Source organism: Rhinopithecus roxellana, chromosome 1 (genome assembly GCF_007565055.1).
Source record: "Rhinopithecus roxellana isolate Shanxi Qingling chromosome 1, ASM756505v1, whole genome shotgun sequence".
In the NCBI taxonomy this organism is placed as follows: domain Eukaryota; kingdom Metazoa; phylum Chordata; class Mammalia; order Primates; family Cercopithecidae; genus Rhinopithecus; species Rhinopithecus roxellana.
Window position 1 is genome coordinate 154330884 of NC_044549.1, and position 23330 is coordinate 154354213.

At 40.2% G+C, this 23330-nt stretch overlaps 1 protein-coding gene across 1 annotated transcript in view; it reads right to left on the reverse strand.

The window, feature by feature from the left end:
* Window positions 1–23330, reverse strand: part of LPP (LIM domain containing preferred translocation partner in lipoma) — a 670645-nt gene that overhangs the window by 14684 nt on the left and 632631 nt on the right. The window contains exons 10-11 of the mRNA XM_030932348.1: window positions 8241–8419; window positions 1555–1675 (exon numbers count right to left, since the gene is read on the reverse strand). Coding sequence (XP_030788208.1) covers window positions 1555–1675; window positions 8241–8419 — 300 coding nt within the window. The remainder of the gene's footprint in view (window positions 1–1554; window positions 1676–8240; window positions 8420–23330) is intronic.

Sequence of the window (23330 nt, forward strand, 5' to 3'; positions counted from 1 at the left end):
ACATATGTGGAGAACAAATGATTGAGCTTTCTATTCAAGGCCTCCATAATGTGGCCACTTACTATCCTTCCTGCTTTACATTCTGCTAATCCCCTGCATCCTTTCTCCCACTATATAACATAGTATATCTTGAATGTAATTGAATTAAAGATTGGGGACATAAATATAAATAGCCATAAATATAATCCTCCTAAGGTCACTTCATATGAAATATAGGTGTAAGAAGAGAAGAGGCCACCCATCTTGGCTCCCATGTAGAAGTTTGCTGCCCCTCCTCAAATAACAAGAGAAAATAAGAATGTCCCTAACCACTGATTCATTTTTACCCTTTACCATTAGTTTAAGGATCTCTCAAAATGCATGCACAGGTACAGGAATGGAATGTTTTGGCCATTTCTGGGCTACAGCAAAGGTAGACTGATTTCTGCCAAGCAGAAGGGCCACCAGTGGGTTCTGTGTATTTACTTCAATTGTAGTAAGAAAATAAAATCCTAAAGTTTGTGGGGAGCAGTGGTTTGCTGTACTTTCTAAAGGAGACAGCATTGTATAGAGCAAAGACTGCTAGTCTGGGGGACAGGCCTCCTGAGCACCACCCATAGGTTTGCCACAGTCTGCTTCAATGCACACAGGCTGACTGCCACTCTGAAAATAGCTTCTGATTTCTCTACCTTACCGAGCTGTTGAGAGGATCAAAGAAGACAATGGATCAAAAAAAAAAAAAAAAAAAAAAAAATGCAAAGAACTGCATAACTGTAAAGGAATATACTACCGTGGACAGCTCCTCTTAGGGTCCATTTTGAAAAGTGTTATGTAACAGTTAAATGCTGGCCTTTGTCTTGGGAGAAAATACAAGTTTCTTTGGCAAATAAATACATAGTACTTTATCAAGAGGTATGTGTTTGCTAAGTTTAGTATAAACTCTCAAAGGCCACAACAGCTATGAACCTCGCCTCTGCTATCTACCACAGTGGCAAGGAGGTCCATGGAGCTCATGTCTTCATTTGGCATAGAATGAAATTTAAGCTAACAGGGCATCCAGATCACAACAGCGGCAATGCTTATAATCTTTGGGAAGTTTGGCTTTACCAAAAAGAACATGCAGATCTACTGCAGCTCTACAGGCGTTCAGGAAACTGAGCAATTAGTAGTGCATGCTAACAAAGAAATAAATCTCCGTGACTCTGACCAAGAAGTTCTAACCAAAGCCTCAGAGCCAAAGTGAAAGATTCAATAACACCATTTCTCACCAATTTAATATTTCGCAATTTACAATGTCCTTTAATATACAATTTTGTATTTCACTCTCACAGTCTTATTCAGAGGAGTTAAGGACCTGAGCCCTTTCTTCTGGTGAGGAAGCAGACTGAGCGAGGTAAAGTGACTTATTCAACAGCACGTGCTTGGAATACTAGTGTCAGATCTAAAATCCAAGTCCTAGGAGTAAAGACACTAAGGCCATTCTGAGATTTAGTAATTGCTACATCTATATAACCTAGCTTGAATGAGCCTTTCAATGCCTGCGATAGACTGGCAGGGCAGGTGTGTCAACCAGACCTCGCATCGGTAGCAGTGAACATGGAAATCTCGATCCAAAGCTACAATACGGACAGTCTCCTCCTGGCCCGGGGCTGGCATAATAGGCTCCTTGCACACAGAACATCGCGGGGCAAATTTCCTGAAAATGGAGAGAGAGTTCTGGTTAGATACTGCACATTGACACTGAGGTGGGACACAGAGGTAAAAGGAAAAGGTGGAAACTGAGTCAGGATATCTGCTTCCTCATCTGTGAGGTGAGGGAGTTAGACTGAGGGACTGTGGAGGTTCGCCCATCAATAGGTGGCAAATACTGTGATATCTGACAAGGTGAGAGAGTGAGCGTGTGAATTGCTTGGGCATGAAGAGCATCTAGCATCTCTTTCCTGCATGGTGTGTGGTATGAAATTCACCTTTAGATAGGTTCTGAATGCAAACCCCGTGCTTGGGCTAGGCTAACTGGGGGAGAGAACAAAGTCCTGTCCAGCCCCTACCCTATTTGTTTCTGACTTTTGCTTCTAGACTTTTGTATGCACTCCTCAGGTCCCAGAAAAATATTCTGAGGCTGGTATCTTTGCCTTGTTCCCACCTTTTAGAGCTTCTTTCTTGTAAATTTGTCTTGATTTCTAGGAACTGACACAAGAAGACTCAAATACACAACTTTTCAAAAGGGCAGAAGTTAGTGAGTTTAAATATACATTACACAAAACTGAAAATGGTCAAGTCTGCATGTCCTACATTTTGTATTGTGTTCAACTTTTGCTTAAAAATTAAAAGTTAAAGAGCTATCCAATTCTTTAAAGGATTTTAGCACTATTAAAGGGTGAGTGTATACTAACACACATACACATACATATACATATGCATATGCATATGTTTTTGAGGCTGCTGGTAAATAATTTTAATACTTATTAATTTCTTAGTATTTCTTAATATGATCAATGGTACCTAACTTTTTTTTTCTATGACAGATTAATTGGCCGAAAATATAGACCATGTATCTATCTGTATCTTCTGGAAATTGGAGGTGGTATTTATGAAGGTATGAAATGACACATGATTTGAAATGGACATGGATAAGAATTGAAGAGATTTTAAAAAAGAAAATCAGACTATGTGACTCAGTTTTTTTCATGGTACTTGTTTTAAGATAAATGATGTTAAAAATTTATCTATTTGTAGTGAGACTTAAAAAGAAATAATGATAGTAATCTAATACTTTGCAGAGCACGTTATGGTTATCACAGCATTTCTATATCCATTATACTCTATATGTACATATTAATTTTCCTGGCAGCACCCAAAAAGCATCTGTATGGCTGCCATCTAAATAAATATGAATTAAGCAGCAGATCAATTGATTGCCGTGAAAGAAAAGTTAAAAGGATCATGGTACCACCACAGCAGTAATCAGAGTTGTTATAATTGGTATTTTATACAAGAAGTTTATATTCAGTGGCAAAAAATTGCTTTGGACTACCAGATTATTTTTAAATCTGGGTCATCAGTGGTGAGATAAGTAGGCTTCTGGGATCAACTGCAAAATTTCCTTTCCTCAAACTCTGTGAGGGCAGAAGTATGTTTTCCTTATCAGTGTATCCATAAGCCTTCTCCAATTTCCCCAAATAGAATTATCTACTCCTCTAAGATAAAAATTCAGTCACTGAATTTATCCATTTTGGTAGTAATTGTTTGGATATATTTATGGGGCACTAAACTCTAAGCTTCCACAAGATAGAACTTTGCTCTGTCTCTGAGTCTCCAGAAACAATCACTGTGACTGGTACAGAAAAAAGAAAGTTGGGCTATATCTAATGAAATGAATCTGTCATATTTCTCTATAAAAAAGATATTAGTTGGGCTTTATGTTCAATCTCAAGGTTCTTCCTCTTTGGGAAGACATAAACTGTATTCTTGTTGAGTAATGATTCTTTCCTACCAAGTGGCCTCATTTCCATGATGAGAGAAACCAAAGCAAAGAGGCAAGAGGTGGTTCTCATAGTCCCCCTCACAGCGTTCCTCCAGTAGCAATTGGAGGAGGGTTCACAATCCCAGGTGATCTGTTTCAAGGCTCAGCTCACTAAGTGGACAATAATCATAAAAATAAATTTGATGAAAACACTTTTGATGATTAAAGCTACCATTTATTGAGGGCTTATTATATGCCAAGCCCTGTTAAGCGCTTCACACACTTGACATTATTTCCACTGACAGCAACATTATGAGGAAGTATTTTTATCATTTGTACTTTACAGCCAACAGAGCCAAGGCTCAGAGAGGGATGACCTTGGTCATTTTGTATTCCGGCACATTTCTGGCAATCAACAGATGGATGCTGATTAAATACCTAAATGAATGAGGATAATAATCTTGATAAGAAAGCACAGATAGGGGAATAAAGCCTCCATACACACAGGCAGTTAAAGAAATCTGCTTTTCTGGGTTTTCTCACTGGGATTACAAGAATAAGCAAGGACTTCCAGTACAGACCTGAGAAGGAGTTCTATGTATTTCTGCAGTATTTCTATTAATTTATGTATACAAATCCCTATTGCAAAAATGATACAAGATTGTTATTGTAAAGTTATATATATGTATACACAAACACACATATGTATATACACACACACGTATATTTCTATACCAGTCAGACTATGGTAAGTGCTATCTACAGCAGACTTAGAAAACTCTATAAAACATAGAGATTAAGATGTAAATCCAAACATGAAAAAAGGGAGGGGTGGAGATCGGAGTTTTCTTCCAGGAAATGGTAATTGAGTTGGGCCTTTGAAGATAACCATTTAGGTGAAATGAGAAAATGTGTATGCGTGTGTTAGGGTGAGGGAGATAGTCTTCTAGAAGACAGTCTGCAGTGGTTGCAGCGGTCATCTGAAATGACATCTGTGAAAGATTGCATGTCCAATAGGTTGGAGAACATGAGCCAACATTGACCAAAGGTGATTATGTGAGGATGGCCCATTAACAAGGTCTCAAAAACAGTATTCCAGAACCTTGCTACACAAAGTGCAGGCCATGCGCACCTGGGAGCTTGACAGAAATTCAGAATCTTAGGCCCCGCTCCAGACCTGAATTAAAATCCAAAGTTTAACAAGATCCCTCTGTGGATTATAGCCACATTAAACTTTGGGAAGCACTGGTTTAAAACACAGACTAAGGCCAGGCACGGTGGCTCACGCCTGTAATCACAGCACTTTGGGAGGTGGAGGCGGGTGGATCACCTGAGGTCAAGAATTCAACACCAGCCTGGTCAACATGGTGAAAGCTCATTTTTACTAAAAATACAAACATTAGCCAGGCGTGGTGGCGGGTGCCTGTGCTACTTGGGAGGCTGAGGCAGGAGAATTGCTTGAACAGGGGAGGCGGAGGTTGCAGTGAGATGAGATTGCGCCACTGCATTCCAGCCTGGGCGACAAGAGTGAGACTCCATCTCAAAAGAAAGAAATAAAATAAACAATAATAAATAAATAAATAAATAAATAAATAAATAAATAAAAGGCCGACCAAGCAGGTGAGGCAAATCCCTTCCTATGGGTCTCCTGTATTTCAAGGTAATCTCCATTCTCAGGTTGCTCCAGTTACAGCAAAGCAAATCTCCCTGAACACAGAGAACCCTTTCCTAACTCTGTGCCTCTGCTTTTTGCCTGAGTTGTTCTCTCTGCTAGGAATCTCGTTTCCCACTTAAAACACTCTTGATATTCTCCTTCCACAAAGCCTATTGCGACCGCAGAGCCAGGTGATCTGACTTTGACAGCGCCAGTCCTTACCTGTGCCTGCTTCATGGAGTTCAGCGCTTTCTCCCTGTGTGCACACTTTCTCTGCCCTCCTCCTGGCAAGCTCCTTGCTGACAGCGACTTCTCTATATATATCTGCTCAATTTCTCTCCTTGTATCTCTCTCCTTCAGCATTTAATGCAGCAGTTGGCACACAGAGGGTTCTTTATAAATGTGAGCTGAGCTGAATTAACATGCATTTTCTTTCTTTCTTTCTTTCTTTTTTTTTTTTTTGAGACGGAGTCTCGCTCTGCCGCCCAGGCTGGAATGCAGTGGCCGGATCTCAGCTCACTGCAAGCTCCGCCTCCCGGGTTCCCGCCATTCTCCTGCCTCAGCCTCCCGAGTAGCTGGGACTACAGGCGCCCGCCACCTCGCCCGGCTAGCTTTTTGTATTTTTTAGTAGAGACGGGGTTTCGCCGTGTTAGCCAGGATGGTCTCGATCTCCTGACCTCGTGATCCGCCCGTCTCGGCCTCCCACAGTGCTGGGATTACAGGCTTGAGCCACCGTGCCCGGCCAACATGCATTTTCTAAAGGTCCACAGAAGGAGACCCACGCGAAAGGACCACAAACAAGGCCCCAAAAACTGTCTGGAGGAATAGCCCTTTGTCTGCCTTTTCCTGGGTCTTTCAGTGATGAGCCTGTGCTGGACTTTTAGCTGCTTTGTATTCTAGTAATTTTAAGGCTCATAAATAAGAGTTCCGTAAAACAGTTTCTGATTTTCCTTTAGGAAATGGGGAAAGGATCAAAACACTTCTCTCTCTACATACCTGCCAATCACGAAGACAACATTACTATTATTTTTTAATTTATGTTTTAACGTGCATTGAACTAGTGGGAAAGGTTAGCTGGGGGTTTTAATTTTTTACCCCCCTTTTAGTTGCTCAAGTCTGCCTTTTTGGGAGCTTTCAGACCCACACACTTATGTCACCAGTCACCAGTCTCTAATTATGCTCCCTACCCCTAGACATGAAAGATAAATGGCACAGATACAAACTTACATTTGTCAAAATTGATTTCCTGCTTTAATTGAGTGGTGTAATATATCAGTCTTTTCTAGCCACAGAAACATGTGTGCTTGGATTAGGGTAAGTCTAAGAAAGGAGAGAAACAGTGACAGAACATACTCCCCATTGAGATATTTTCACTTCCCTTAAATAGATGCAGGGATTTTTTAATGTGTAATTACAAGCTAAAAATATCAATAACGTGAAGTACAATTTATGCTGTGACTGCCCTTTAAAAGTGAGTCCTTCCTTGTCTAATTCAGGTTGCAAACTTCTGCCTCTGGGACTTTTTAATTCATTCATCCTCACGTCTTTTGGTGAGGTTTCCACTTTCTTTGCTACTTGGAAAGTGGTTAGGACATTCATTTTTAAAATATGAATCTCAGGTCTCCAAACTGCTTGTGGTAAGTGCTTCCTGGTTGTTGACAATCAACACAGTGGTGACAATTAACTCAGAAGACTTCACACTTGGAGGCCATAGAATGGATACCCAACCTGGTGAGCAATACAAGCTTCATCTCTTTGATAGCCTCAGAGGCTGTCTTCAAAGCCACTGCCCAGCAAACACAGAAACCTGAGTCCACCATTTACAGATCATATCTATAGGTTTAATACCATCCATAAAAATATAAAAGAAATGTTTGCTGGGCACAGTAGCTCATGCCTATAATCCCAGCTCTTTGGGAGGCTGAGGCAGGTGGATCACTTGAGGACAGGAGTTGAGACCAGCCTGGCCAACACGGTGAAACCCCCTCTCTACTAAAAATACAAAGATTACCTGGGCATGGTGGTGCATGCCTGTGGTCTCAGTTCCTTGGGAGGCTGAGGTAGGAGAATTGCAGTGAGCCGAGATTGCACCACTGCACTCCAGCCTGGGCAGCAGAGTGAGACCTTGTCTTTAAAAAAAAAAAAAAAAAAAAAAAAAAAAAAAATATATATATATATATATATATATATATATATACATACACATATATATATAGTTTTATATATAAATATATGTAATATGAAAAATATATTGTTTTATATACAAATATATAAGACAAATGTTATCAACCAATTAACAAACTGGCCAAATAAAAATAAGCAAAATACAAAACTGTATAAACTTCTTAATTTTCATAAAGACCCCAGCCGTAATACAGGAAAGAAGGACCTACAAATGAGAGAAAGGAAGTAGTGGGGAACAGATTATTTTGGGCCCATGAGTAACTGGCCTTGATCTTGAGGCCTCATTTTTTAATCCTCCTCAAAAGAGCACACAATGTGCATTCATTAATTCTATTAAAAATTAACTTGAGAAAGAGAAGACTTGGGTGGAAGAAAAGGCTGGGGAATGGCGTGAATATGTTGACAACGGCATGAAACTGCCTCTGAATATGTGAGAGGCTTGCATTAGTGAAAGAACTGAATGGTTCTCTCTGTCTGTCCACCATAACTTCCTATCAGTAGAGTGGCAGGGATGTAGAGATTAGCTCTTGAGAAAACTCTGGGTTGTCACAGCTGAGAGAGCTTTAGAGAGGGTTTGGTCTAATGACCAAATTGAAGAGCTCAAAAAAGTTGAGCAATTGCCAAATGTCACACATTTTGTTCATATTTAGGCCAGGATCTTGTTTCTTTCTAATACATACACACTATAGCTGAGCCAGCTTTTTCATCATTAGAGTTACCCAGAGATGCAATGGACAAGCTCTGGGGAAGCCCTGACACAGAGACCAGGCTGGATGACTGCATGGATCATCTGATACTAATTCCTGCATTGGATGAGGGGATCAATAAGCTCTTTTAAAGTCCTCACTAAATCCTGAAATTCTGTAGTTCTGAGAGAGAAGAATGTATGCCCAGATGCCGGGCAGTAAGAACAGACACCAAAAGACTAGCTGGGTGGCGACGAGAGAGTAGGTTGCCTACTTGTGGAAGTCCTCAATGCAATGAATGAGCCCGCCAGCATCCACAGTGAATGGGATCCCATCCAGGCTGCGGTGGCACATCACGCAGGTGAAACAGTGAGGATGATAGGCCTTCCCCGTGGCTCGGAGAATCCGCTCCATGATGGGCTTGGAACACACGTTGCACTGCTCCAGAGTATTCTGGGGAAGGAAACAGAAAAACATTAGACTGGGACAGAAGGGGGTCCATACTGTATGACAAGCCTCTTTACAAAACAGATTGTCTCAGGTGCTTATCACACTACTCTAAGGAAGGCATTTATCACCATTTACAAATCACATCTACAGCTTTAATACAGTCCTTAAAAACATAAAACAAGTGTTATCAACCAATTAACTAACAAACTGGCCAAAGAAGTGTGTTACAGAGAGAAGGAAACACAATTAGATGGGTCAGATGGCTTTTCTAGTATCATTCAGGTAGTAGGTGGCAAGTCCAGAACTGAGAACATGTGTTTTCTGACTTCTATCCTTGTTCCTTTCTTTGTTTCCTATAGCAAAGGTGATGGCAAACTTTTCTCTAAAGTCCCATATAGTAAATATTTCTGACTTTGTTGTAACAACTGAATTCTGCCATTATAGCTGGAAAGCAGTCATAGATAGCATGTAAACACATGGGCATGCTTGTGTTCTAGTAATGCTTTATTTACAAAAACAAAAAACAAAAAAAAAAAAAACAAAGACAGTGGGCTGGATTTGACCCAAGGGCATAGTCTGTTGACCTTTGAACTATACCACTCGGGTTCTCCAATTGAAGAATGCTTCACTATTACTTCTAAAACTTGACTTATTATCAAAGACATAGTGCGACCACTAAGACCATAGTGCGATCACTAAGACCCCTACTTTTTACAGAATAGTCTGTCAGATAACTGAGACAGAGCATGCTAGATGTAGAACCCAAATCAGAACTCAGCATAACCAATTAGGCTTCTGATCATTTAAAGCTTTGATTTACACACCATCTCCAAGTTTAGAGTTCGTAAACTCTTGATAGAAATGTTGAATGTACAAGGGAGCTGGTTTGAAAAAGTGAATTAAGAAACTCATTTATCTGGCCTTAAAAATATGCTAAGCTTTAAAAATATACAGCACCCCTTAAAAGGGACACCACTTAGTGAGTAAGATCACAGAAAGATCGGCTGTTAACTTTCCATCCTCCCCTTTAATCTCATGCTCGTACCAAACAACCATGTTTCACATGTAAAATACTATATTCCAACTGAGATATCTGGACTAACTCATTGAGTTTACAATCAGGAATAAACCTGGGATGTGGATCTTGTTAGAAAGAAGCAGAACTGAATAGGATGTGGAAATTCAGGGGTAACTGCTTTTTTATCATGAGGATATTTAAATGGCTATGAAGCAAGAAGTGTCTGTATGTAGGTAACTAGTGTCCTTACGTCTAACCTATAGCAATGACCTCTGATTTGGCTTCTTTGTTTGCATCTCTATTCTTATAATACTCCCCTTGCTCCTGTCTCCAATGACTTCCAGTTTTCTTTCCAAACACAGATGTGGTCAAGTACAAGTACCTTTCTGGATAACAAAATCTTAATGGCTCCACAATCTCAAAAGAGCTCATTCTTTACATGGTATCCAACTCTCCTTTCTAGGCTCAGCTTCTCATAACATCCCAGACTACTCACTCTTGTTCAAACTTATGTGAAACTCCCATACTTCTGTGCCTTGGCTAATGCCTAGATGTATCGCAATTTGCCATTTTGACCTTTCAAGGTACAGGCTAGAAGGCCATTCCCCAGGGAAGCCTTCCTCAGTGGTCCCACTTGGAATGAATTGCTTCTTTCTTTCCCATTCCTGAGCACTTTATTTGCTTTGCTTACAATACTTTAAGTGTGCACTTTATTTAAATTATTTATGCATATGTCTATTTCCTCTACCAGACTTTAATTTCATTAGGGGCAGAGACTATGTCTTAAGAATGTATTTCTCTGTCCTATAATGCACCCAGTATACTGTCTGAAATAGAAATAAGCCTGAGATGAATGTGTGCAAAAAGAATGAACGAAGGAATATTGTTTATATCCCACTCTGGCAGCACAGTGCTGGCCTGACTCCCTTAACTTTGGAATCCATCCCAAGATGAATTGGTAAATCCATCATCATCCTTCCCTCAAAGCTGTGGTTGCCTGAGGTTCTGAAATTGCTTTGTATGCCTCTGGTCACAGTCTGAACGCATGGAAACTATTAACCTATTTGTTTTTCCCATTTTGAAGTGGTGAAATTAAAATAGCAGAAGAGCACAGGGTAAGAGTCTGGAGATGATGATGGTTTGAAGAATGAGGGCCTGTTTCTTTTCTACCCTGACAATCTGAGCTAATGTGGCTGGAAATTGTCTTCCTAGGACTTATGTTTTGCTCCTCTGTGGGTTTTTACCTTTTTTTTTTTAAGTCAGCCCTGTAATGGAGAGGAATAACCAGGAAATGTTTGACCAGAAAATGTTTTTGTTTGCATTGAGGCTTGGCTGCAAGATTCAGCTCATTTACTCAAAACTAGCAGCAATATAACAGGCTTAGTTCCTATGGAAAGACCTTGTGGTCTACAGATGCTGCATTCAAAGAACAGGTAATACAAACATTTCTGCCACAAAGGAAAAAAAGTATAAAATGTGATTAAAATCAGCCTATTGCAAAATGCCCTCAAATTGGAAAATAAAAGTTCCAAGAATGCAGTTGACTGGCATCCTAGGCTAGTGAATGATGTAGAAGGACACGTTATCCTTCACCAGTCTGCGCCTTTTACTGCAATCTTCCCCTTTCAGTCTCCAGTGGGGTACACTAGCAGCCTTTGAGAAAGGAAAAACTCACAGTGTCAGGGAGGAAGGGTCTGGGAGTTCCCTTAGTCTAGGCTCTCTTTCCACAGGTGAGCAGATAGACTTTGAGAATGGATCTGCTGGACTTGAGTTGTGGAGAGCATGAGATGCAGAGGTGGGACTGGTACCCCAGTTACCTGACTCCTAATAATTCAGAGAGGGAGCTAAGGAATTCATTACATGGCCATGAAAAAGGAAAGCTGCTAGGTGAAGAATGTGAATTATCCTTCTGACTTTGTCAAAATCTACCGTATGACATTGGGTAAATAATTTCTTCCTTCGATCTCAGTTTTCTCATTTGAAAAATGATTAATTCAAACTGTAATTTTATTAATCTGTAATAAATCAGTATTAACAACAATAGAAAAAGGTACATGTTTACATCACCAGAAATATACAAAAACAACTGGATAACCCCTTATCAGAGGTTTGAAAGGGGGATTCATTTGCTAGAAGCACGGACTATATTACCTTTACTATGCACCTCCACTGATAATTCTAGAAATTGCTAATGGTAACATTGTAAGCACCATAGAGGTATATTTTTGTGTTTAGATGATTATTTTAAAGCCAGACATGCAAATATTGGGTTCATCTCAACTAAGTTAACATGAAATGGTTGACAAAACAGTTTTGAAAACAAAGAAAGTAAGCAAATAAGTGAAAGAGGGATGTCTCTAAATATGCCTATTCAAATCATTTTTTTTTCTTTTTTTGTCTAGTAGGGTTGCCAGGATTGATAGCTGAAAGTGCTCTTTCCAGTTTATGAACCTTCAATATCAGTAGTGTGCTTTGTGACTGGACTCCTGATCCAGCTCCATCGCTGTCCCATGGACTCCTCCTCCCAGCTGCCACACTGAGCTTTCTGCCACATCTTTAATAAGCAACATTCTTTTACAAGCCCAGACTATCTTATACCCTACTTTGCTTAGAGAATGCCTACTCATTCTTCAAAGTGAAACTCAAATGTCACCTCTTCTGAAAAATCTTTCCTAAATCTTTTTCTGTTGTATTCCAAGCAAAATAAGTAACTTCTTCCACTCCCATAGGATTGTATTATGCTTCCCCTACGACACTGAACACAATGTACTTGATTTAGTGGTTTATGTCAACCTCTATGACTAAACTGCCATCACTCCTCCCTCCTCCCATGAAGCCATGGTCTGAGGTTGTGTTTCCTAGGAAACAAGTTCTGAAACAGATTTGCACACAGTTAGTTATCAAGAAGTGTCCTTGCAATCAACACCTGTGGGAAAGTATAGGAAGTCCCCATACTTCTTATACTTCCTATTCCTATTGTACACTCTATCTACAGTATCCACGATAGGAAGCATCCTTGCCCAGGGACTACAAAGTCTGTGACACACAGTAAGTAATTGGTAATCAGCTGTGGAAGGCCTTTGGCCAAAGCTGAATGAAGAATGCAAATTTTATTCATTTTGCAGCAGGCACTGTTTGAGGATTTTTTTCCCATAAAAAATGTTTTAGCCTACTCCAATGAAAGTATGGTTAAAGTGAAAAGATGTAAGAGTGGCAGAAAAAAGCAAATGCTGTTGCTAAAAGTCACAGCTTATAAACTTTTCTGAAATGTTGGCAATACAATTGCGACTAAAAACAAAAAACTCAGTGAAACAAAAAAATCACAAATCAACTTTGTACAGAAAACTCCCAAATGCAACTGTTTTTAAGTCAGAGATACAATGGGGTAGTATTTTTTCCTATCCTTGGATATTGTGTAAATAATTTGTAACTCACAGGCAGAAGAGCTAAAGAATCGTATGAATATAAATGAAGCATATAGGTAACATAAACATGAACTACTAATGAGATGATTAAGAATAAGAATATTACCGTTATTTACATATTACATAGGTATATGTAAGTGTTTAATTGAGTATTTAAAATCAAGATATATAGTCTTCATTTACATACGTAATTGAAGATTCAGAAGACTATAAAGTGACTACTGCCATTTGAAAATGTTAACATTTTTATTTTATAAAATTAAAATGTGATCTTATATTCATCTTTACCTTTTTTAGGTACAAAAACAATATCGTGAAACAGGAAAGATTCTTGGAAAGATAAGGAGTGACAGCTCATGATCTAGATAGTTTAGGTCTTGTTGAGATAAGAACAAAAAGAAAAAAGAGAGAGTTAGAAGACATTCAGTCTTGAAAAGTCTTCAGCGATTACACTAGCCGAGGAATTTTCAACTCCTTTTACTTGGCCATTCACCCATAATCCTTTCTTCAGGGAAGCAATTTATCAAAAAAAGCACATACTAAAGAGCCCAAAATCACTTCTGGCTGAAGGGCATGAAGAGATGGAATCTGTACTATCTGAAAAACCATGATTCTAGTCCAACTGCTGGATTCAAGATAGGGAACACAGCTAGTGACAGATTGGGAGTTACAATACAGGTCTCCTAATTCTCTGTCCAGTGGAGACTCTCTCTCTGCTACATCACATTATATGGAATCTGTATATCAGTAGACACACTGTATTTTCTGTATTTCAAATAGAAAGAAGGCATTCAGGCTTACTATCTGCAAGTTACATGCAAATAAATAGATAAAACATGTTAAGATCTTAAGACAGTTTGTCTCCTAAACTCCTACAGGATAAGAGAAAACTTGTCATTGGATCCCAAGCATCTACAACAGTATGCTTGCATAAAATTAATGCTCCACAACCATCAGTTAGTTAATGAATTAATAAACTCTAAGTACTTTATATAAAATAAGTTTTTTTTTTTTTTTTTCTATTTAATCCTGCAAAACAATTCTCTAGTCTAGAGCTTCTCAACTGGCAGGTTAACACACAGTGTGCTTCAAGTAGGTTCTGGGTGCACCATATTTGGGAGGGTTCGGAGGGACCAGAGGTGTCCAGAGTTCCTGAGTGGTTGCCTTGGGACAGGAGAGAGCTCATCCACTTACTCCAGTGTGCTGAATGAATGTCATCATTTTCCACATGAACTGGGATGTGAGAAAGGTTGGGAAATGCAGCTCAAGTGTAAGTGTTCCCAACAGAATGGCAGTGTGGTACAGTCAAGAAGGAGCAGGGCTAGGACTCAGCCAATTTCTCTTGAAATGTCAGTGCCATTATTTGAACTCAAAATACTGCTATTGCCCAACTTAATTATGGAATACAAACTTATTCTCTACCTTGATTCTGGTCACCAAGGTTGCTTCCCGAATGGTGGCAGTACTTTTGGGTTTCCTTTGCAGGTGAAGATACCATTTTACCTTGGTAGTTCCAATGAACGTATACTAGATAACCTTCCAACGGCTCTGCCTTCCTGTGAGACATGCACTTTTTGTTAACATTTCTCTTGCTCTTTCTAACGTCCTTTGCCTCTATCTTAATCTAAGTCGATATTTGTATCTGTATGTAATGTGTGTTTTGAAACAGACTGAAAATAATAATCTCAAGCTTAATAGCATCCCACCCCTATGACTGTGATTTTTCAATTAGAATCAAAATTCCTCTTTTACAGATGAAGGTTTTCCTGCTAGATAGGAAAAGTTTTGAAACAATGTAATAGATAGCATCAAATCTCGAAACTATAGTTTTTGGATATCATGACACAGTCCCCTACCCCTGAAAATGACAGCTATGAAACGCATAACTGAAAATTCAGTAAAAGCATTTCAACTTTTTTTGGTTAATCTTTTGGAGCACAACTTTTTGCATGTATTGCCTCAGCTTTCTTCTAAACTCTCTTTAAACAAACTTCTCATATGCCTCTCTAAAGAGCAGAGCTGCCTCCGCACTGATTCTAATATTGCAGAAAGCCGAAAGAGTAGAACAAAGCGTTCAACAGCCTGGCAGGTACAGAGGAAGAGACGGAAGACAAAGACGCCATCCCTGCCCTCAAAGGTTCCCAATGCAGTGAGAGAGGTGGACACAACTATTAATAACTGATTCGAGGCAAAGGGCATGACAAATTGCTATCATTGAGGCACAAGTAATGAATGATGGGAATGCAGAGAAGAGAGTAATTACTTATGAATGGTGAGAGAGCAGGCAGTATGGTGGTGGTCTATGACTCTAACAATCTATTCTAGTTGGAACTGGATTTGGCACTTGAAAACAAACTTATTTTAACCCACTCTGGAATTCATGTTGTGCTATAACAAGAATCTTTAATATCTAATACTCTTTGAGAGGAGTCAGATAAGCCTGCACGGAAACAAATTCTTTGCACAGGAAGAATATTGTAACAAAATCTGAGTACTAAACAGCACTGGTGAAGGGGAACTCAATATTGCCAGACATGAACATCCATTTTTTTTTTTTTAAAGACAGAGTCTCACTTTGTCACCTGGGCTGGAGTGCAGTGGCGTGATCTCAGCTCACTGCAACCTCTGCCTCCCGGGTTCAAGTGATTCTTCTGCCTCAGCCTCTTGAGTAGCTGGGACTACAGATGTGTGCCACCACACCCAGCTAATTTTTTATTTTAATAGAGACAGGGTTTCACCATGTTGGCCAGGCTGGTCTTGAACTCCTGACCTCAGTTGATCTGCCCGCCTCGGCCTCCCAAAGTGCTGGGATTACAGGGATGAGCCACCGCGCCCGGTCGAACATCCATGTTTTAACTAGCACAGGCAAAACCTATGTGTTACTATTAAAAATAATTTAGAAAAACAATTTTCTTATAAAATTTTCTGTTTTTATTCGGACTACATAAACTGGCTTTAAAATTAAGAAATATGGCCGGGCGCGGTGGCTCAAGCCTGTAATCCCAGCACTTTGGGAGGCCGAGATGGGCGGATCACGAGGTCAGGAGATCGAGACCATCCTGGCTAACACGGTGAAACCCCGTCTCTACTGAAAAATACAAAAAGCTAGCCGGGCGAGGTGGCGGGCGCCTGTAGTCCCAGCTACTCGGGAGGCTGAGGCAGGAGAATGGCGTAAACCCGGGAGGCGGAGCTTGCAGTGAGCCAAGATCCGGTCACTGCACTCCAGCCTGGGCGACAGAGCCAGACTCCATCTCAAAAAAAAAAAAAAATAAAATAAAATAAAATAAAATAAATAAATAAATAAATAAAATAAAATAAAATTAAGAAATATGCCTTAAAGCCGTAAGGAAAAAGCCAACGGAAAGAACAAAAAGATCATGGCAATGAGGCCGTTCTATTAAATTTTGCCATGAGCTAGAAATCACATCCTTTACAAAGTAAATTATGCCCTGTTTTTTATTCTTCTTTTTTTTTTTTTTTTTTGAGACGGAGTCTTGCTCTGTTGCCCAGGCTGGAGTGCAGTGGCCGGATCTCGGCTCACTGCAAGCTCCGCCTCCCGGGTTCACGCCATTCTCCTGCCTCAGCCTCCCGAGTAGCTGGGACTACAGGCGCCCGCCACCTCGCCCGGCTAGTTTTTTTGTATTTTTTAGTAGAGACGGGGTTTCACTGTGTTAGCCAGGATGGTCTTGATCTCCTGACCTCGTGATCCGCCCGTCTCGGCCTCCCAAAGTGCTGGGATTACAGGTTTGAGCCACCGCACCTGGCCCTGTTTTTTATTCTTAAGCACTAGGGTTAGGATTGTGATCTGAGCTTTAGTAAATCAGAAAAGAAAACCTCAATTATAGAACATTTAGTTTATTTATACCTTAATGCCCAGAGAGGTAGTATTTTACTTTAAAATGTGTAACCCATGTGGCATGATGGGTCTTCCAAAACACTTCTCTTGAATGTCTTCTGATCCTTGAAAAATGTGGGGCAGGGGGAAGGGGAGTGAGAGCTAACGGCTGTGGGTCACACCTCAGTCACATCTGAGAAGACTAAGACTATGGTGAGAGAGAACGAAAAGAATTGAGTTCCTTTCCTTCTGAGACGAGTCAAATGATAGATTTTGCCTTTACAACATAAGTCAGGTGAAGATTTATTAACTCAGACATCAAAGAAGGTCTGCCATATTACAGTAAGAGAACTAGTGAAACATTAGTAAAAAGGTGATCTGGGTTTGAAAAGCTAGGCGATTTTCTTGACCTTTCTGGCCTTTGGTTTCTGTAGACTAACGTGTCTACATTACAGTGTTGTGACGTTTAAATGAGTTCACATATTATCAAAGTGAGAACCCAGTCCTGACTATATAATAAATGTTAGTTTTACAAATTCCCTATACAAATTTGAAGGGGCTAAGACATTTATTCAATTAACTTGTCATCCTTTGATCATTTAATATAACTATCACATTGAAGCACTGTATTTCTATAATTTTTTCCCTTCACCATTAATACTCCTATATTTTATCTCTGTCCTTTTAACAAATGGATTCTGTAAGGAATTGTACATATGATACTCTGGGATAATTGGATAATGTCATAACATAAAATGGGCTTCTAGATTTCTAAGTGACTTTCCCCTGCTTTTCTGGGAATTTTGTGAAAAAGCTCTTCTTCTATATAAACCTGATTATACTCCAATTCCATACATTTCTTAATTCTTCATAAAAGTCATTTACGTTCCTTTATACACCAAAAATAATAACTGACACTTTGATTTGGTACAATCCTTTAAGTTTACTAAATGTACACAAACAGCAGCCCATCTAATCTCCAGAGCACTCTGGTATGGGAGGTGGAACGGCAGAATTCTTTTCCCCATTACATGCCACACAGCTATAAATGCAGCCAGGATTTGAACCTGTGTTTTCTAAAGTACAAAGAGAAAGGCTCATTCTTCTACTTCATACTGTTCTCCAATTAACAAGGTTCTCAAATATCTTTCTACCTTATCCTATATAAAGGCAATTATTCAGAATGCAGTGAATAATCTTTAGCATGCAGATTTCCCATAGCCTTTCATAAACACGTAGTTTGGTTGAGCTTGAAAAATTCCCTGAATCATCTTGCCCAACTGTCTCACCTTACATACTAGGACACTGCATTCGGGGAAGCTGATTTGCCTATCGTGGTATATTTGCACAATGTACTATACTATTTTGTGAAAAAGTCCAGGACACAGATGACATGGTTTCTATGCAGTGCTCTTCTCCCAACCCATACTAGGTCCTTTTTGGAGTACCAGCATTTCTCTCTGGTGTTCAGACCCATTTAACAATACGAATATGATAAAATTAACATAATTACTTACATGGCCAAAGAAAAATTGTTAAGCTGAGTATGTTACATTACTTGGGTTTCGTCGCTGTCAAAACAAGATTGTTGCACGCTGATAAATATGGGGGTCCTCTGGCTAAGAGCTCAGAGGAGATAATCCTATCCAAAGCCTCACATGATGAAGCCTTATGCCCAGCTTTCATAATTCTAAGTATCAGCAACCTATAAATAGAGGTTATTAACAGACACTCAGACCACTTTCACTGAGGGAGTGAATTTCCAGAGTAGCTGGAATTTCACAGCACTTTGAACAAAATTCCATAAGCTACATGGGTGTCAATGTTCTCATCTGTAGAATGGGATACTAAGTACTCTGCCTTACCAGTCTTCCAGAATTGTGAGAATTAAATATGATAAGAAATGGGAGAAGCATTCTTTAAGAATGTAAATAGATATAAAGATATTGTTATAAAGCTCTTTTCGCTGGAGAGAATTACTGTTACCCAGAAGGATCAAACCTACATCTTGGTTCAACAGCCTCTAACTCATCAACTGAGCCAACTTCTATCATTCTTATTACTGGACAGAAGTAGACAGGTATAAAATAAACACACAGAAGTACCTGTACTCCCTTGAATATTGAATATTGAGTTTGGAAAAATACAGATTATTTTGTTTTTGTTGTTTTGTTTTCAACAGGTTAATTTTTCTTGCCATGTATCTTATTTAGTTTACATACCTGGAACGCCTATCAAGTGATGGAGTAGTTACATACCATGCATTTAGAGTGTGTACAGAGAAGTCTGTGAGCCAGTGAGAAGTCTCATAGAGTTCTCTGTCTCATTTGCGGCAGTTATACTTGGCAGGGTCCATTTTCTTGACTTAACCGTAATCAAGGTCCAACAAAGCCCCTGGAACCTGCGCCTGTGAAGCCCCATCTTGACAACCCTCAATTTTGTTACCTTTATTAAGAGTAGACATGAGGCCTTGATAGAGAAAAAGACTTATCTTTGGGTCACAGTGCTAACTAACCCCAGCACTAAACTAGAATTGCTGACACAGATGTTTACAGAGACTGTATGGCTCAGTGGCAAGGAGAAATAAAGCAGAAGTCAAGGGCTGTATTCTAGTCTTGCCAACGTCAGCCACCAGCAGTGAGTTTTGTACAAAGCATTTCCTCTCTGGGCCTCAATTCTGTCAGCTATAAAATAAGGGAATTAAGTTAATAGGCCTTTTGGTCCCTTGAAATGGAGGGATTTGAGGACTGAACAAAAGCTTCAATAGGGCATGGTTCTTTGTCTTGTTCAAAGCATCACCCTCAGTTTCCAGAACAATGCCTGGGGCACAGAGAAGGAGCTCAGTAAATATTTTAGTAAGTACATGAACGAACAATTATTTGGGAATACTCCAAAGATTCATCCAACAGCATCTACTCCCAGAGACATACCCCAAACTTCATTACCATCCTTGGATGGCATCCATCGCCACGCATGTCAGCAGCCCCCTCTCCAGAGCCAGACTCTGTTTCTTTACCCTGTTGCTTTCTTCATAGTCCTTATCACGATGTGATATCACTTCATGTATTTAGTTGCTACTATGCTTCTACCATGCTTATTGTTCATCTTCACACTAGTTTGTTCAAGACACTACCGCATTTGCAGCCTCTGCAGCAGTGCTTAAGACATAACAGGCAATCAATAAGTATTGGTTGAATACAAAATTAAATGACATTAAATAACCTAAAATCTAAGGCCTCTTACAACTTTTGTGTTCTTTATTCTATCTCAGCAAGAATATATTTTTTAAAAAAATAGTGCTACATATTTCTCTAGGAATATAAATGATCTGAAGTTAATCACACAACATTGAAATTAGGAGAATGCTCTTTTTACTTACAGTATTTGTCTACCATGGGTAACTAACTCATCCAGGGGAAGGTCTAAAACCCGTGCTTAAGCGATGATGTTTTTAGCTATGTGTATAGACAGTAATGACTGCCTGCCTGCACATTTCAGATCAGAATTAAACCAATTTGAGTCATCCATTAGAATCAAGATCTGCAAGCAGAGACTAGAAATGTTCCCAATACCATTCCACTCACATGTTAGTTCCCTTCAGAGTTGCCTGAAACTCAACCCTGCCAAGATGTTTATTATCTACCTGGCTTTATGAATTACAATTACTTCCTAAATTATAGTAAGCTACAAGTGGCCTGAGCCAGACAACTAGGGTCATGGAAGGTCTCTCTTTGTACTCCTGGGGATGACAGAAAAGCTCCTTTGAAGCAAACTTGATTCTCTTTCAAAAGAAAGGGATAACTTTAAGCCTGTAACTCCCGGGAGTGGCAAAGAGAACAGCCAGAGGGCCATGAGCTAACTTCAATTCTCTAGAGATCAGATGAACAGATTTGGCAATCATTTGGCTTCTGTTGAGAACAAGGCCTTCTAATTATACTTCTGCCAATGGAAGACAAAAGACAGCACATGACTTAGGAAGGCCATAAAGACATGCCACCATCATGGCTATGACTATGCGGTTTCCTTCTGAATAGAGCACTGCTGATGTGTATGTCAAATGCCGGCTCTGGGACCCATTCATGAGCTTAAAACCTCATGAGGAGCTCAAAAGGAAGCTGGTGAAGTAATTGGCTTCCCTTAAGCTGTAGCTTGGCTGTAATATTTTCTGACACAAGAAATAAAATAATTCCATGTTTTGATTCCTCCCCCACCCTGCCAAAAGTGATTTAGATTAACTAGGTATGAACGGCACAGCCAGGGAGCACAGGGTTTTCCATTCTATAACTGCTTAAAGACAAAGAGGCAGGAAATACAGATGTTTTCTCCTTGCTGTTGCAAAAGGGTGGTGGACTAACTCGTTCAGTGTCTCTGGAATGCAAATTTTCTTTCACAGTTTAGCAGTCTTTTTTGGATTTCAGCACAGTGAACTAACACTTTCCTGGATTCCAAGACCTCCAGAGAACCAGATGGATGACAGAAATTGGGAAAAAGAACCCACACTGCTTGAAAAAGGTATGAATTTCTCACTCTGCATTTAGCCAAAAAGCACTGAGAATTAGAAGAGTGAAATTACTTTTGGTTTGTTCAAATGCATGCCGTTCTAGAGTTGTTTGTGGTGAGTAAAAAAAAAAAAAAAAAGGGAGAAAAAGAAAAAAACCTAAAGTGCTTCACTGGTTTGGAGTCTGTGTTCAGTTTAAGCTAGGAAGCAAACTTTAGCAGAGATGATATGTTTACTATCAAAGGAAAGAAAGATTGTAGATGGAAGAGATTATCAAAGAGGATCAGTTTATACGCCTCTGCTCTAAAGCCAGTGACTGCTCCCCAAAGCCAAGCGTTTTAACTTGATGTTCAAGGCCCTTCAGGATCCTGTCCTACCTCCCCTGCCCAGGCACCTAGCCTGTCACCTCTCCCACAACTCAGTCTTTGTTCCTGTCAACCCAAGCTTTTAAACACTTTGTGCTCATTGTTCTTTCACGCCTTTCCATCTGCTGTTGCCCCGCCTTGAACGTATTTTCTTAGCAAGTTAAATACATCAAATTATATGGCCCATGATGTGTGAATGTTACCTCTTTTATTAATCACTCTCCTCTTCTGTTCTTTCACAGCACCATAGCAGAGAACCCAAGTACAGTGTTATCTGTTCATATGCTATGGCAAGTTGTAATTTTCAAAGATGACTATACCAAAACACATCACATCTCACAATGTAATACTAACAGTCCACCATTAAGAGGTGAGGTCTTGGGAGAACCTATGCAACTGCCTGGCCAAGAGAATGTCATAGCAGTGATGCTGCCTGACTCCTATTGCTAATCTTTTTCTTTTTTTTTGAGACGGAGTCTCACTCTTTTTGCCCAGTCTGTAGTGCACTGGCACGATCTCGGCTCACTGCAACCTCCACCTCCCGAGTTCAAGCGATTCTCCTGCCTCAGCCTCCCGAGTAGCTGGGATTACAGGTGCCCGCCACCAAGCCCACTAATTTTTTTGCATTTTTAGTAGAGATGGGGTTTCACCATGTTTGGCCAGGCTGGTCTCGAACTCTTGACCTCAGGTGATCCACTCGCCTCGGCCTCCCAGAGTGTTGGGGTTACAGGAGTAAGCCACCGTGCCCAGCCCTCCTAATGGTAATCTTAAAATGTGATATTAATTTTCTCTTGAAATACATACCTTTGGAATCCTCAGTTGCTATCTTAGTTTGCTTTGTGTTGCTGTAATACAATACCACTGACTGTGTCACTTATAAACAACATAAATTTACTTGGCTCATGGTAACGGAGGGTGGGAAGTCCAAGATCATGGTGCCAGCATCTGGTGAGGGCCTTCATACTGTGTTATTCCAGGGCAGAAGGCAGAAGGGCAAGAGAGGATAAGAGCAAGAGAGCAAGAGGGAGTCAAACTCACTTGGTAACATCCTACTCTCTGAATAACTAACTCACTTCCAAAATAATGGCATCAATCTCTTCATAAGGGGAGAGCCCTCATAACTAATCATCTCTTATGAGACCCCACTTCTCAACACTGTTGCATTGGGAATTAAGTTTCCAACACATGAACTTTAAAGGACACATTCAAACTATGGCAGTTACCATGTAAGAAATTAGGTTATCCCAAAGCTGGAGAGACCACATGCAGATAGAGGGAGATACCAGAAAAGCCCAAGTTGTTCCAGACTAGCTGTTCAAATACTCCTGGGTCAGGTGTAGGAGAAGCAGCCTTTGAGAGATCTCACGCCTGAAACCTCGTGAAAGACCCCAAGCCAGACTCGCCCACTTGAGACGCAATCAAATTTCTTTCTTTCTTTTCGTCTTTTTTGGGAGAGTCTCACTCTGTCCCACAGACTGGAGTGCAGTGGCGTGATCTCAGCTCACTGCCACCTCTGCCTCTGGGGCTCAAGTGATTCTCGTGCCTCAGCCTCCCGAGTAGCTGGGACTACAAGCATGTGCCACCATGCCCGGCTAATTTTTGTATTTTTAGTAGAGACAGGGTTTCACCATGTTAGCCAGCCTGGTCTGGAACTCCCGGCCTCAAGGAATCTGCCTGCCTCAGCCTCCCAATGTGCCAGGATTACAGGCATGAGCCACCACGCCTGGCCAAAGATGCTATCAAATTTCTGACCCACCAAACTGTAAGCAATAA